Below are 17500 nucleotides of genomic sequence, written 5' to 3'. Positions count from 1 at the left end.
TTCCAGTCTAATGGTGGAGGGTGGGCCTCAGTCCTACCAGTCTAATGGTGGAGGCGGAGGGTGGGCCTCAGTCCTACCAGTCTAATGGTGGAGAGTGGGCCTCAGTCCTACCAGTCTAGTGGTAGAGGGTGGGCCTCAGTCCTAACAGTCTAATGGTGGAGGGTGGGCCTCAGTCCTACCAGTCTAGTGGTGGAGGGTGGGCCTCAGTCCTACCAGTCTAATGGGGAGCCTCAGTCCTACCAGTCTAGTGGTGGAGGGTGGGCCTCAGTCCTACCAGTCTAATGGGGAGCCTCAGTCCTACCAGTCTAGTGGTGGAGGGTGGGCCTCAGTCCTACCAGTCTAGTGGTAGAGGGTGGGCCTCAGTCCTAACAGTCTAATGGTGGAGGGTGGGCCTCAGTCCTACCAGTCTAATGGTGGAGGGTGGGCCTCAGTCCTACCAGTCTAGTGGTGGAGGGTGGGCCTCAGTCCTACCAGTGTAATGGTGGAGGGTGGGCCTCTTTCCTACCAGTCTAATGATGGAGGGTGGGCCTCAGTCCTACCAGTGTAATGGTGGAGGGTGGGCCTCTGTCCTACCAGTCTAATGATGGAGGGTGGGCCTCAGTCCTACCAGTGTAATGGTGGAGGGTGGGCCTCAGTCCTACCAGTGTAATGGTGGAGGGTGGGCCTCTGTCCTACCAGTCTAATGATGGAGGGTGGGCCTCAGTCCTACCAGTGTAATGGTGGAGGGTGGGCCTCAGTCCTACCAGTCTAGTGGTGGAGGGTGGGCCTCAGTCCTACCAGTGTAATGGTGGAGGGTGGGCCTCAGTCCTACCAGTCTAATGGTGGAGGGTGGGCCTCAGTCCTACCAGTCTAATGGTGGAGGGTGGGCCTCAGTCCTACCAGTGTAATGGTGGAGGGTGGGCCTCAGTCCTACCAGTGTAATGGTGGAGGGTGGGCCTCAGTCCTACCAGTCTAATGGTGGAGGGTGGGCCTCAGTCCTACCAGTCTAATGGTGGAGGGTGGGCCTCTGTCCTACCAGTCTAATGATGGAGGGTGGGCCTCAGTCCTACCAGTGTAATGGTGGAGGGTGGGCCTCAGTCCTACCAGTGTAATGGTGGAGGGTGGGCCTCTGTCCTACCAGTCTAATGATGGAGGGTGGGCCTCAGTCCTACCAGTGTAATGGTGGAGGGTGGGCCTCAGTCCTACCAGTCTAGTGGTGGAGGGTGGGCCTCAGTCCTACCAGTGTAATGGTGGAGGGTGGGCCTCAGTCCTACCAGTCTAATGGTGGAGGGTGGGCCTCAGTCCTACCAGTCTAATGGTGGAGGGTGGGCCTCAGTCCTACCAGTCTAATGGTGGAGGGATGTGGGTTATTAATCCCTCTCCTATGATTTTATGAGTTTATTTCAGATCCCTGTTAGCTGTTGAAGAAGCAGCAGCTAGTCGTCCTGGGGTCCACACATTATATTGAACATGACCAAATACAGAACACAAATTGACAAGAACAGCAACACACATCCAAACTAAGAACACCACGACCCCCCAAGAAATAAACATTTTCGTTTGACATTTTTTATTGTTCATTCATGAAGCTGAAAAATACAAACTATCGATCTTAGAGTATTATCTAAAGCAAGGCTGTTTTACAGTATGAATAGTCAAGAATACAGCAATACATGTTGTCTATAATTGTCTCTATCAGGATGCAGATCACAGATTCATGTAATTTTCATCACAAGAAAAAACATTCTGATATTCCCAGTTTGAGAAAAAACATTCTGATATTCCCAGTTTGAGAAAAAACATTCTGATATTCCCAGTTTGAGAAAAAACATTCTGATATTCCGAGTTTGAGAAAAAACATTCTGATATTCCCAGTTTGAGAAAAAACATTCTGATATTCCCAGTTTGAGAAAAAACTTTCTGATATTCCCAGTTTGAGAAAAAACCTTCCATCAGAGAAAGGATAGACGGTCCACTCCAAATCAAATCAAATCAAATCAAATCAAATCAAATCAAATCAAATTTTATTTGTCACATACACATGGTTAGCAGATGTTAATGCGAGTGTAGCGAAATGCTTGTGCTTCTAGTTCCGACAATGCAGTAAAAACGAACAAGTAATCTAACTAACAATTCCAAAAAACGACTGTCTTATACACAGTGTAAGGGGATAAAGAATATGTACATAAGGATATATGAATGAGTGATGGTACAGAGCAGCATAGGCAAGATACAGTAGATGATATCGAGTACAGTATATACATATGAGATGAGTATGTAAACCAAGTGGCATAGTTAAAGTGGCTAGTGATACATGTATTACATAAGGATGCAGTCGATGATATAGAGTACAGTATCTACGTATGCATATGAGATTAATAATGTAGGGTAAGTAACATTATATAATGTAGCATTGTTTAAAGTGGCTAGTGATATATTTACATCATTTCCCATCAATTCCCATTATTAAAGTGGCTGGAGTAGAGTCAGTGTCATTGACAGTGTGTTGGCAGTAGCCACTCAATGTTAGTGGTGGCTGTTTAACAGTCTGATGGCCTTGAGATAGAAGCTGTTTTTCAGTCTCTCGGTCCCAGCTTTGATGCACCTGTACTGACCTCGCCTTCTGGATGACAGCGGGGTGAACAGGCAGTGGCTCGGGTGGTTGATGTCCTTGATGATCTTTATGGCCTTCCTGTAGCATCAGGTGGTGTAGGTGTCCTGGAGGGCAGGTAGTTTGCCCCCGGTGATGCGTTGTGCAGACCTCACTACCCTCTGGAGAGCCTTACGGTTGAGGGCGGTGCAGTTGCCATACCAGGCGGTGATACAGCCCGCCAGGATGCTCTCGATTGTGCATCTGTAGAAGTTTGTGAGTGCTTTTGGTGACAAGCCAAATTTCTTCAGCCTCCTGAGGTTGAAGAGGCGCTGCTGCGCCTTCCTCACGATGCTGTCTGTGTGAGTGGACCAATTCAGTTTGTCTGTGATGTGTATGCCGAGGAACTTAAAACTTGCTACCCTCTCCACTACTGTTCCATCGATGTGGATGGGGGTGTTCCCTCTGCTGTTTCCTGAAGTCCACAATCATCTCCTTAGTTTTGTTGACGTTGAGTGTGAGGTTATTTTCCTGACACCACACTCCGAGGGCCCTCACCTCCTCCCTGTAGGCCGTCTTGTCGTTGTTGGTAATCAAGCCTACCACTGTTGTGTCGTCCGCAAACTTGATGATTGAGTTGGAGGCGTGCGTGGCCACGCAGTCGTGGGTGAACAGGGAGTACAGGAGAGGGCTCAGAACGCACCCTTGTGGGGCCCCAGTGTTGAGGATCAGCGGGGAGGAGATGTTGTTGCCTACCCTCACCACCTGGGGGCGGCCCGTCAGGAAGTCCAGTACCCAGTTGCACAGGGCGGGGTCGAGACCCAGGGTCTCGAGCTTGATGACGAGCTTGGAGGGTACTATGGTGTTGAATGCCGAGCTGTAGTCAATGAACAGCATTCTCACATAGGTATTCCTCTTGTCCAGATGGGTTAGGGCAGTGTGCAGTGTGGTTGAGATTGCATCGTCTGTGGACCTATTTGGGCGGTAAGCAAATTGGAGTGGGTCTAGGGTGTCAGGTAGGGTGGAGGTGATATGGTCCTTGACTAGTCTCTTAAAGCACTTCATGATGACGGATGTGAGTGCTACGGGGCGGTAGTCGTTTAGCTCAGTTACCTTAGCTTTCTTGGGAACAGGAACAATGGTGGCCCTCTTGAAGCATGTGGGAACAGCAGACTGGTATAGGGATTGATTGAATATGTCCGTAAACACACCGGCCAGCTGGTCTGCGCATGCTCTGAGGGCGCGGCTGGGGATGCCGTCTGGGCCTGCAGCCTTGCGAGGGTTAACACGTTTAAATGTCTTACTCATTTCGGCTGCAGTGAAGGAGAGACCGCATGTTTTCGTTGCAGGCCGTGTCAGTGGCACTGTATTGTCCTCAAAGCGGGCAAAAGTTATTTAGTCTGCTTGGGAGCAAGACATCCTGGTCCGTGCCTGGGCTGGGTTTCTTCCTGTAGTCCGTGATTGACTGTAGACCCTGCCACATGCCTCTTGTGTCTGAGCCGTTGAATTGAGATTCTACTTTGTCTCTGTACTGGCGCTTAGCTTGTTTGATAGCCTTGCGGAGGGAATAGCTGCACTGTTTGTATTCAGTCATGTTACCAGACACCTTGCCCTGATTAAAAGCAGTGGTTCGCGCCTTCAGTTTCACACGAATGCTGCCATCAATCCACAGTTTCTGGTTAGGGAATGTTTTAATCGTTGCTATGGGAACGACATCTTCAACGCACGTTCTAATGAACTCGCACACAGAATCAGCGTATTCGTCAATGTTGTTGTCTGACGCAATACGAAACATCTCCCAGTCCACGTGATGGAAGCAGTCTTGGAGTGTGGAGTCAGCTTGGTCGGACCAGCGTTGGACAGACCTAAGGGTGGGAGCCTCTTTTTTTAGTTTCTGTCTGTAGGCAGGGATCAACAAAATGGAGTCGTGGTCAGCTTTTCCGAAAGGGGGGCGGGTCAGGGCCTTATATGCGTCGCGGAAGTTAGAGTAACAATGATCCAGGGTCTTTCCACCCCTGGTTGCGCAATCGATATGCTGATAAAATTTAGGGAGTCTTTTTTTCAGATTAGCCTTGTTAAAATCCCCAGCTACAATGAATGCAGCCTCCGGATAAATTGTTTCCAGTTTGCAGAGAGTTAAATAAAGTTCGTTCAGAGCCATCGATGTGTCTGCTTGGGGGGGGGGATATATACGGCTGTGATTATAATCGAAGAGAATTCTCTTGGTAGATAATGCGGTCTACATTTGATTGTGAGGAATTCTAAATCAGGTGAACAGAAGGATTTGAGTTCCTGTATGTTTCTTTCATCACACCATGTCACGTTAGTCATAAGGCATACGCCCCCGCCCCCCATAGACTGCATGGACAATCCCTCCTGCCATCTGGGCTGCGTTTTACTGTTTAGTGTCTCTTTGGATGGATGGATTAGGGACCACTGTAGTTCCAGAGTGGAGGAGCTTATATATGGAGAGAGATGTGGAGGAGATGAGCTGTTGTCTCAGAGACAGGAGATGTTGGAGGAGAAGAGCTGTTGTCTCAGAGACTGGAGATGTTGGAGGAGAGGAGCTGTTGTCTCAGAGACAGGAGATGTTGGAGGAGAAGAGCTGTAGTCTCAGAGACAGGAGATGTTGGAGGAGAAGAGCTGTTGTTTCAGAGACAGGAGATGTTGGAGAAGTGGAGCTGTTGTCTCAGAGACAGGAGATGTTGGAGGAGAGGAGCTGTTGTCTCAGAGACAGGAGATGTTGGAGGAGAGGAGCTGTTGTCTCAGAGACAGGAGATGTTGGAGGATAAGAGCTGTAGTCTCAGAGACAGGAGATGTTGGAGGATAAGAGCTGTAGTCTCAGAGACAGGAGATGTTGGAGGAGAGGAGCTGTTGTCTCAGAGACAGGAGATGTTGGAGGAGAGGAGCTGTTGTCTCAGAGACAGGAGATGTTGGAGGAGAGGAGCTGTTGTCTCAGAGACAGGAGATGTTGGAGGAGAGGAGCTGTTGTCTCAGAGACTGGAGATGTTGGAGGAGAGGAGCTGTTGTCTCAGAGACAGGAGATGTTGGAGGAGAGGAGCTGTTGTCTCAGAGACTGGAGATGTTGGAGGAGAGGAACTGTTGTCTCAGAGACAGGAGATGTTGGAGGAGAAGAGCTGTAGTCTCAGAGACAGGAGATGTTGGAGGAGAGGAGCTGTAGTCTCAGAGACAGGAGATGTTGGAGGAGAGGAGCTGTAGTCTCAGAGACAGGAGATGTTGGAGGAGAGGAGCTGTTGTCTCAGAGACAGGAGATGTTGGAGGAGAGGAGCTGTTGTCTCAGAGACAGGAGATGTTGGAGGAGAGGAGCTGTAGTCTCAGAGACAGGAGCTGTAGTCTCAGAGACAGGAGATGTTGGAGGAGAGGAGCTGTTGTCTCAGAGACAGGAGATGTTGGAGGAGAGGAGCTGTAGTCTCAGAGACAGGAGCTGTAGTCTCAGAGACAGGAGATGTTGGAGTAGAGGAGCTGTTGTCTCAGAGACAGGAGATGTTGGAGAAGTGGAGCTGTAGTCTCAGAGACAGGAGATGTTGGAGGAGAGGAGCTGTTGTCTCAGAGAGGGGAGATGTTGGAGGAGAGGAGCTGTTGTCTCAGAGACAGGAGATGTTGGAGAAGTGGAGCTGTTGTCTCAGAGAGGGGAGATGTTGGAGGAGAGGAGCTGTTGTCTCAGAGACAGGAGATGTTGGAGGAGAGGAGCTGTTGTCTCAGAGAGGCAGCTCAGAAGAGAAAACCACATGTTGGTGATGACTGGGCTGGGGCCCCTATGTTCACAGATAATATTAATATATTAATATATAAGTATTAATATAGGCCTTGTAGAAGAGCGGTTTCCCTCATACATTTTTTTTTCTGTGACTTTGGTACCAGTAAATTTGATAATTTCAATATTTTATCACAGATTTGTCTTAATCTTGTACCGAAGGATAAACCTTTATAAATGACAATTTATGGGTCTTTCTGGCTCAGACAAAGCTGCTTATTTACAATGACTGTGTAATGTAGTATGATGATACGCACACATGCCCCAGGTGTGCCCAGGCACATCAACTATGAGAGGCCATTTTTATAATCAGTGTCTGATAAGCAATAAGACTCTCTCCAGCGTAAAACCGCCTTCCAGAACCTGTGGTACTGAAAGGTGATATCCTAGCGTGCTGTGATCACTACAGCCTGGATCCTGCGCAGAGAGTGGGAAAGATCTCAAGTATCTAAAGTTCCCAATGATCTGCCCATGACAACACAGACAGGGGCTATTCCCATTCCCCTCTCTATCCTGGGAATACATATAAAAAAGATTCCCTACCCTGCAGAAGAGAACGTAACCTTACACAGATCCACTTTGAAACACAAGAGAGATGAGGTGTCTGTGCCTGTCCGTCACTTGGTTATTAGTCGGCCCACAGGGTCCTGAGGGAACCAGGTGGGAACACAAAGGATGAGTCCCAAATGGCACCCTCTTCATCTATATAGTGCACTACTTTTGGTCAGACACCTATGGGCCCTGGTCAAAACCAGCTCACTACATAGGGAATAAGGTGCCGTTTGGGATGCAGTCACAGAGAACAGGGATGACATATGCCCACTGTTCTACACTGTGAGGTTGTGACATGTGCCCCCCCCCGCCTTGGGAATAGGGATTAGTATAGGTGTGGTGAGGAGCATGGATGACTGTCACCCAATACACCAACGTCCGTTGGATGTCCCAGGTGTCTGGTGACACATGGTACGGAGGGACATTCGGTTTGTTCGGATGAATCACAGGCTATAGAGTAGAGAGATGGCCTGTGGCATGGTGTCATGACTCGGGTCAAGTGCCACGTCATACTCCGTGTGACACTCTGTGACACATCATACTGCACTGACATTGCCTTAGGCATTTAGTCTGACCCCAGCAAGAGTATAGCTGTGTCGTGTGTGTGTATGAAAGAGTGTGTAATGTTCTATAATGTAGATACAATGTAGATACATGGTGGTTGTTTCTACGTAAAGTTGACCTGTTTTTCTAAACCTGCAACATATGAAGTGAGAGACAAACTGTACAAATGTAATCTACAGTCTAGACATGTAGCTATGGAGAGTCTGTGAAATTTACAACCCAATCTCTCCCCTCCCAACCATCCCCCCCTCCGGCCCCCAATCCCCCGCCTCTCAACACATATCTATCTCCCACACCCCTCCTCTTCCAGACAGACAGACAAGCCCTGAGGATCAGTCTCTTCACCTCATATTGACTGACTGACAGCACACCATGTTCCCATAACTGCTCTGGGACTACGCACTAGCCTGGGAGTATGTTTTCGGAAAGTTGTTGTTGAGCTGGCAGACTAGAACGATGTAGTGTGTCCCAAATGGCACACTATACCCTACATAGTGCACTACAGTGTAGGGTAGTCATATGAGATACAGGCATGGTTTCCTTTCTGATGTATTCTTCTGTGAAGTTCAGCAAGGTTATGCTGCTGCAGATGTTGCCACGGTGACGAGAGGAAGGAGTCTGACATGGCTGTTTCCCACAGCTGCACCGTGTCCGAGCTGCCGTTTCGTAGAAGCCGGAGGGAGAGAAACCGTTTACCGTTGACCCTCTCACAGTGTGACATCATTGCTGCATGGTAACACTGGCCAACACTGATTGGTAAAAAAAAAATTTAAAAAAATCAAGTCAAATATAAAAACATTATTGATATACTGAAAGAAAGCATAGGTTGTATAAATGAACGTCTACGTTCTATCTGCACAAAAAAACGTAACAGTATTGATGGAAATGATTACTGGTAATAGTGTTTGATTGAAAAGCTATACAGTCCCTATAACTGTTAATGCCCTCTCAGCCATATAACAGACCAACATGTTAGATGAGTCCTGGACATAGAAACTGCAGAGTTATGACCCTCTCAGCCATATAATAGACCAACATATTAGATGAGTCCTGGACATAGAAACTGCAGAGTTATGACCCTCTCAGCCATATAATAGACCAACATATTAGATGAGTCCTGGACATAGAAACTGCAGAGTTATGACCCTCTCAGCCATATAATAGACCAACATATTAGATGAGTCCTGGACATAGAAACTGCAGAGTTATGACCTTCTCAGCCATATAACAGACCAACATGTTAGATGAGTCCTGGCCATAGAAACTGCACAGTTATACAGTCTGTCATCCAGTTTCGGTGTGAGAACATTCGACCTACAGTAGCCATTATCCTCTACTCATCTTCTTAAACAACTCTTGTACACCATTGGCTGGCTGAGGCAATTCTTTTAAACCATTGGCTGGCTGAGGCAATTCTTTTAAACCATTGGCTGGCTGAGGCAATTCTTTTAAACCTTTGGCTGGCTGGGGACGTGTAGTTTCTCCAGGAGACGCTACCCAGACGTTTGTAATTCCTCATGGTCACGTTCTTGGCCTGTCCTGCTGCAGGAGATTTACTAGTGGGGACGAGACATTTACGGGGGACATGGTGGGAAATTGAGGTCAGCGTCCCAAATATCCACCTTATTCTCTATCTGGTGCACTATTATGGGCCCCCGGTCAAATGTCATTTTAGTCTATGCAACTCTGACATTGCTAGTTCCATTCTTTGACTTTTAGATTTGTGTGTATTGTTGTGGATTGTTAGATGTTACTGAACCGTTGGAGCTAGAAACACAAACGTTTCGCAACACCTGCAATAACATCTGCTAAACACATGTATGTGACCAATAACATTTGATTTGATTTGAAGCTGTGCACTATATACAGTACAGAGACAAATCTATATGGTGATAAATGACCTGAACTGATCTGATGACAATAGATAGAATGAGAAGTTTAACATTTAATGTTACAGTCTTGTAATTATTCGTCCTTTAATCTACTACTACTAGTTTAATGGTTATGGCCGTTAACAATCATCCATGTTAGCAAAAGTATTTTAATTTCAAACTTCACATTTCTCTAAGATTAGGCTACTTATTGTAATGGAACGATATCAGCAAAAATGCCTGCGATGTGTGGTCGGTGTCAATCATTTTCGGGTCTATCGTCCCAGCTTACCTACATAGTAAATAGGGTGCCATTTGGAACGCTGTCCTGGAGAGAACCATGGGCCGAGCCCTAGGGGTTCACTGGAGAATATTGGGGGATGGGGGATCCAATCCTAATTCTGCTGTCTGTGGATTTTAAAAAAATAAACGGAACGAAAAGAGCACTGAAGGAGAGAATCTCTCTTTCTTAGAGAGGAGATGGTGATTTTGAGTTCACTGTTCAGTTCAACACAGAGGAGATGGTGATTTTGAGTTCACTGTTCAGTTAAGCACAGAGGAGATGGTGATTTTGAGTTCACTGTTCAGTTCAACACAGAGGAGATGGTGATTTTGAGTTCACTGTTCAGTTCAACACAGAGGAGATGGTGATTTTGAGTTCACTGTTCAATTAAACACAGAGGAGATGGTGATTTTGAGTTCACTGTTCAGTTCAACACAGAGGAGATGGTGATTTTGAGTTCACTGTTCAGTTCAACACAGAGGAGATGTGATTTTGAGTTCACTGTTCAGTTATTTTGAGTTCACAGAGGAGATGGTGATTTTGAGTTCACTGTTCAGTTCAACACAGAGGAGATGGTGATTTTGAGTTCACTGTTCAGTTCAACACAGAGGAGATGGTGATTTTGAGTTCACTGTTCAATTAAACACAGAGGAGATGGTGATTTTGAGTTCACTGTTCAGTTCAACACAGAGGAGATGGTGATTTTGAGTTCACTGTTCAGTTCAACACAGAGGAGATGGTGATTTTGAGTTCACTGTTCAGTTCAACACAGAGGAGATGGTGATTTTGAGTTCACTGTTCAGTTAAGCACAGAGGAGATGGTGATTTTGAGTTCACTGTTCAGTTCAACGCAGAGATGTTGATTTTGAGTTCACTGTTCAGTTCAACACAGAGGAGATGGTGATTTTGAGTTCACTGTTCAAATTAAACACAGAGGAGATGGTGATTTTGAGTTCACTGTTCAGTTCAACGCAGAGATGGTGATTTTGAGTTCACTGTTCAGTTCAACACAGAGGAGATGGTGATTTTGAGTTCACTGTTCAGTTAAGCACAGAGGAGATGGTGATTTTGAGTTCACTGCTCAGTTAAGCACAGAGGAGATGGTGATTTTGAGTTTACTGTTCAATTAAACACAGAGGAGAAGGTGATTTTGAGTTCACTGTTCAGTTCAACACAGAGGAGATGGTGATTTTGAGTTCACTGTTCAGTTAAGCACAGAGGAGATGGTGGTCAGACTGCATGAAAACCAATTATCCAGAAGAACAGCAGTTCCTGACCATTCACAGACCACCCACAGGCTTGACTCATGCTGGTAGCTTTTTTAGGAAGGATTAGCTGCAATTCCCACTGTGTGTGTGTGTGTGTTTCTAATTGTTGGATTGGTCCACCTGGTTCCCTCTCTCCCTGTAGGGGTACAACCCTGGGGACACTGAAGTATCAGTGGGAGTGGTTGAGTAGGAGAAGGAAGAGAGGAACCATTGGGAGTGGGAGAGGAGGAGGAGTGGAGTGAGTAAGTGGAAGAACAGACAGACAGGAGCGGCTGTGTTTGTGAATGACCTAATGGCTGTGTGTGGTTTCACCTGAGCAAGCAAACCCCCCATCATTAGAATCACAGAGAGATGGTCTGTCCTGTCAGACACTGTGAAATGCCTCTATAAACAAGGCCATTTTTGGAAAGAGGCTCTATCATTGCCATGTATCAGAACTATGACACAGACACGGAGACTTCCATTAAGAACTGGATTCTCATCTTTGATTTTGAGGCCTTTCTCCCATGGTCTAGTCTGGAGATACAGGAATAGTAGAGGCTACAGTGTCTTCTGGAAGTTTTCACACCTCCCTGACCAAAGCCCTTCTCCCCCTGATTGCTCATTATGGCCCGGGCGGCCAGCTCTTTGAAGAGTCTTGGTGGTTCCAAACTTCTTCCATTTAAGAATGATGGAGGCCACTGTGTTCTTGGGGACCTTCAATGCTGCCGAAATGTTTTGGTTCCCTTCCGCAGCTCTGTGCCTCGACACAACTCCCCGGATCTGTGCCTCTCGGAGCTCTTCGGACAATTCCTTCGACCTCATGGCTTGGCTTTTGCTCTGACATGGACTGTCAACTGTGGGACCTTATATAGACAGGTGTGTCTTTCCAAATCGTGTCCAATCAATTGAATTTACCACAGATGGACTCCAATCAAGTTGTAGAAACATCTCAAAGAAACAGGATGCACCTGAGCTCAATTTCGAATCTCACAGCAAATGGTCTGAATACTTCTGTAAATAAAGTATTTGTGTTTTTTATGTATACTTTTTTTTCTAAAAACCTGTTTTCGCGTTGTCATTATGGGATATTGTGTGTAGATTGCTGAGAATGTTCATTTATTTGATCCATTTTGGAATAAGGCTGTAACGTAACAAAATGTGGAAAAAGTCAAGGGGTCTGAATACTTTCCGAAGGCACTGTATATATCTCTGGTTTACGTGGCTACTCTGAACACACTCTCACACCAAGCTGGCAAATACCCTGCTGCTTTGAACCACATTTCACAAAGTTGACTTTCCCTAAGCCAGGCTATTTAGTAAACTAACTCTCATCTTAGTGCAAGCAACTCATCTGGCTTAGCAGCAGCGTTTGTGTGTGTGTGTGTGTGTGTGCGCAGGTGTGTGATTCCGTGTGTGAGTCTGTGTGTGTGTGTGTAATCTCAGATTTTGTGGCAAACAGTCCATTCCTATTTGTTCTGGGAGGCTCCATTAGAATGCATGGGGAGGCAGCTGATTGGCTCTTCCACAGCTGTGCCGTGAGTACTACTGCATCGCCGACTTAATTACACTACTGATTTGCATTTTAAATTAGATTTGCTCTCAGCTAAAGGCAGATTACTTTCACATCTCTTGTCCCTGTCATAAAGGACATCAGACGGCTGACGGCTGCATAATAACATGCTAATGACTCCATCTGATTAGAATGTTTAGAAAAAGAGAAGAAGAAACAGAGAGGAGAACGTTAACACTGGCAGCTAGATCTATGACTGATGAGACGGGCTGGCATCTATGACTGATGAGACAGGCTGGCAGGCTGGTAGGCTGGCATATATGACTGATGAGACAGGTTGGCATTATGACTGATGGGACAGGCTGGCAGGCTGGCAGCTGGCAGCTATGACTGATGAGGCAGGCTGGCAGGCTGGTAGCTACAGCTGGGGTTTTATTTGGGAGACTGACTGATAAGACAGGTTGTTAGGCTGGCAGCTATGACTGATGAGGCAGGCTGGCAGGCTGGCACCTACAGCTAGGGATTTTTTTGGAGGCTGACTGATGAGAGGCTGGCAGGCTGGCAGCTACAGCTGGGGTTTCATTTGGGAGACTGACTGATGAGAGGCTGGCAGGCTGACAGCTAACTGATGAGACAGGTTGTTAGGCTGGCAGCTACAGCTGGGGATTCATTTGGGAGACTGACTGATGAGAGGCTAGCAGGCTGGCAGCTACAGCTGGGGTTTCATTTAAAAGACCAGGCTGGCACTGATGAGACAGACTGGCAGCTACAGCTGGGGTTTCATTTGAGAGACCGACTGATGAGAGGCTAGCAGGCTGGCAGCTACAGCTGGGGTTTCATTTAAAAGACTGACTGATGAGACAGACTGGCAGCTACAGCTGGGGTTTCATTTAAGAGACCGACTGATGAGAGGCTAGCAGGCTGGCAGCTACAGCTGGGGTTTCATTTAAGAGACCGACTGATGAGACAGACTGGCAGCTACAGCTGGGGTTTCATTTGAGAGACCGACTGATGAGTTTGTCAATGTTTCAAATGGCACTCTATTCCCTATATAGTGCACTACTGACCAGAGCCCTATTCCCTATATAGTGCACTACTTTTGACCAGAGCCTTATTCCCTATATAGTGCACTACTATTGACCAGAGACCTATTCCCTATATAGTGCACTACTTTTGACCAGAGCCCGATTCCCTATATAGTGCACTACTTTTGACCAGAGCCCTTTCCCCTATATAGTGCACTACTGACCAGTGCCCTATTCCCTATATAGTGCACTACTGACCAGTGCCCTATTCCCTATACAGTGCACTACTTTTGACCAGAGCCCTATTCCCTATATAGTGCACTACTTTTGACCAGAGACCATAGTATAACCAGAGCCTGGGTAAAAGTAGTTCAATACAGGGGTGTAGCTTTGGTTTTAGAAGTGGGGAGGACGTATTTTTCATTTTTTAAAATTATTTTTTTATCCAGTCAGATGAACAATCTAAACAGCCTACCTGACCGCTCGGAGGCATCCGCAGGGTTCTAAAGCACACCGTTTCCCTATTTTGTATCACATTCTAACTATAAAACTGGGTGGGACAAAAATGCTATTTCAGAATTGCATTTTTGCGTCCCCAGTGAAAGTTGTGCCCCTGGTGCAATATCTAGTGACTAGGGGGCCATGTGGAACACAGCCTGACTCATTTGTTTATTTGGCTTCACCAACTGAGGACAAATATAGTTTCTGGGCTTCTGTCCCTTCCTAAAACAACAACTTCCTACTACCCAGGATGCATTTCAAAGTGGCAGCAATGTTAGCCTCCAGCCCAGATAGGCATGTCTCTTAGGGGGTTTATCGATGGACTGTTCTGTCCTCACAAGTCCTGGCTGTGGCCAAACAACAGAATCTATGAAAGGTAAAAATACTCAGGAAAGAGTATGAGGAGCATCTTTATAAGGTTGGTGGTTTTCTCGTGTTTTTGTAAGACACACATGCATGCACACAACACACACAGGAACAATGGGACAACCTAGTCAGTTATACAACGGAATGCCTTCAACTGAAATGCGTCTTCCACATTTAACCCAACCCCTCTGAATCAGAGAGGTGCAGGGGGCTGCCTTAATTGACATCCACGTCTTCGGCGCCCGAGGAACAGTGGGTTAACTGCCTTGTTCAGGGGCAGAATGACAGATTTTTACCTTGTCGGCTCAGGGATTTGATCCAGCAACCGTTCAGTTATTGGCCCAACGCCCCTATCCGCCAGGCTACCTGCCGCATGAATGCACCAAAGCACATACAGCACATACAGCACATACAGCACACACACACACACACACACACACACACACACACACACACCACACACACACACACACACACACACACACACACACACACACACACACACACACACACACACACACCAGTGGAGGCTCCTTAGAGGAGGAAGGGGAGGACAATCCTACTCAGTGAAGTTCTGAAATATACAGTAATAAAATTTACATGAAAAAAGTTATACTTATTTTAGATAAATCTAAAACATAAAACTATGCTAGGGCTGGATTTAATCTGTAGATTGATTTAAATTTAAAGGCAATGTTTCCGTGTTAGAGCTTGATTTAAATTTAAAGGAAATGTTCCTTAGTTATTGCTTGATTTAAATTTAAATTGCCTTTAAATTTAAAGGCAATGTTCCTTAGTTAGAGCTTGATTTAAATTTAAAGGCAATGTTCCCGTGTTATAGATTGATTTAAATTTAAAGGAAATGTTCCTTAGTTATTGCTTGATTTAAATTTAAATTGCCTTTAAATTTAAATCAATGTTCCCATGTTATTGCTTGATTTAAATTTAAAGGCAATGTTCCCGTGTTATTGCTTGATTTAAATTTAAAGGCAATGTTCCTTAGTTATAGCTTGACTTAAATTTAAAGGCAATGTTCCTTAGTTATAGCTTGACTTAAATTTAAAGGCAATGTTCCCATGTTATAGCTTGATTTAAATTTAAAGGCAATGTTCCTGTGATACGGGTGTAGCCCTTTCTTGCAGTCAATGTCCAAAATCATAATTTCATCATTTATAATGTTCTTTCAACAAAACCAGATGAAAATCCGGTGTTTCTATGTCAAACGGTTGTGTTATATATTTCAGTCTTCTCAGACGTACTGTATAAAAAGTGTAATATTGGGATGCAAACTCCAAAGGTAATACATTTCAACTCTATACCTGACATGTTACAGGTGTCTTATTTTCTTAAGCCATTACCATGTGTGTATACGGTTGTATACTTTGGTTTCAAAGTAGATTTGTTTAAGACTACCAAGAATCACTCTGTGTGACCCTGATTCAGCCCACTGCGGTAAAAGGTTAATCCATCCCTAAATACATTCACGTTTCCAAATACCTGACAAAAACACACTGTTTTGCATTGAAGGTCTGTAGTAGTGTGTAATTTTAGAAGCTTGGTGAGATGGTGACATTGTTGGATAGATTGAGATTTAGATAGTGAATAGTGACAGTTGGATATATTATATTATTCAATTCAAATTAGTTTCTTCAAACTACAGGAGATGGACAAAGTAGATTATATATGGTTCTTGGTTTTAGACCATTTTAGAAAACGTTTTGTCTTGAGTTTGTGCAATTTATTTCAATTTACCTTGCTAACTTTAGTAGAAAGTAGCTAGCTAGCTACCAGAGAGCAGTTTTCTCTACCAGAATGGCTAGCCAATTGCTAACGACAATGTAGTGGATTTTTTGTTGAAGGACGCCTTTCATTGCCCACGTCAGAATCAAGCTTCTGGGAAAAACCTGCATCGATCATGTAATGGATGAACGTCTGTGTATTCAAACTGTCAAAAACAACGAGGAGTTAAGAAGAAACAGGGAAGACGTCTTGGGGAATGTAAGAGTTGGCTTTTAGGGGAATGAGAGGGAAAGTTCTGATAATAAGGGCTACTAGAAGGAGTTGCATAATGCACACAGGAATGCACACACACACACACACACACACACACACACACACACACACACACACACACACACACGAACACAAACACACACACTCTTCAAAGCATGAGATGGGGGTACATTAACCATTTCTCACTTCTTAGGATTATCAAAGACTTAAAAGAGATGCCAAATGAAACAATTATCACTGAGAGCATGGCCAGGTGTGACTTGTCCCCTATAAACTGGCTGTGTTTTAAACTCAAAGTAGACAGCCCTCGGCCCTAAACCCTCAGTCTTGAATGACGTTTCGTAACGATGTGCGTTGAGAGTCGGGAAGCAAGTTCAGGGAGTGAGTGTTTTAATAGAATGACTACAGTCACTACAGTTTGCATTGAATTGTGGGTCGTATCAACCTCGCAAGTGACGAAGTTGTTCACCCGCTCCCTCGAGCTAAATCGAGGGCTGAGGGGCCAACGTTAGTGAATTGGACCTCCATTTAAGATGGCAATCAAACTGCATCCAGTTTCGACAGGGATTCTCCCAAGGGACAGTGGCTAGCGCGAGGGCTGAGGGGGTAAAAATAATGTGTTTGGACTGCAGCCACTGTCTCCTCTCCTCTTACACAGGACTCTCTTGTGGTCTAAAATAGCTCAGAAAGGCTGAGGCGAGGGCAGGCAGGGAGAGGCAGACAGGCAGGAAGACAGGCTGAGGCGAGGGCAGGCAGGGAGACAGGATGCCAGACAGGCAGGGCAGGCAGGCGGCCTCAGTTCAGTGATCAGCCAGCCTGTGTTTAATAAACAGCTTTATCTAGCTCTGTGGACGTCACTGCTGCTGCCGCTCCACACAGATGAATGTCCTTTTTCATCCTCTTTAAGCCCTGAGCAGGAGCCCTGACCAGCCCAGCCAGCCTCACAGGAGCCCTGACCAGCCCATCCAGCCTCACAGGAGCCCTGACCAGCCCATCCAGCCTCACAGGAGCCCTGACCAGCCCATCCAGCCTCACAGGAGCCCTGACCAGCCCATCCAGCCTCACAGGAGCCCTGACCAGCCCATCCAGCCTCACAGGAGCCCTGACCAGCCCAGCCAGCCTCACAGGAGCCCTGACCAGCCCATCCAGCCTCACAGGAGCCCTGACCAGCCCAGCCAGCCTCACAGGAGCCCTGACCAGCCCAGCCAGCCTCACAGGAGC

The 17500-nt window shown here is 46.1% G+C and overlaps 1 protein-coding gene across 1 annotated transcript in view; it reads left to right on the top strand.

The window, feature by feature from the left end:
* LOC121839018 (sporozoite surface protein 2-like) overlaps positions 1-17500 on the top strand; it is a 34284-nt gene that overhangs the window by 15785 nt on the left and 999 nt on the right. The window contains exon 2 of the mRNA XM_042295025.1: positions 17187-17500. This exon is cut by the window's right edge and continues 999 nt beyond it. Within this exon, the coding sequence (XP_042150959.1) occupies positions 17187-17500 (314 nt within the window). The remainder of the gene's footprint in view (positions 1-17186) is intronic.

Source organism: Oncorhynchus tshawytscha, linkage group LG13 (genome assembly GCF_018296145.1).
Source record: "Oncorhynchus tshawytscha isolate Ot180627B linkage group LG13, Otsh_v2.0, whole genome shotgun sequence".
NCBI lineage: Eukaryota > Metazoa > Chordata > Actinopteri > Salmoniformes > Salmonidae > Oncorhynchus > Oncorhynchus tshawytscha.
This window is presented reverse-complemented; position numbering and strand designations above follow the sequence as displayed.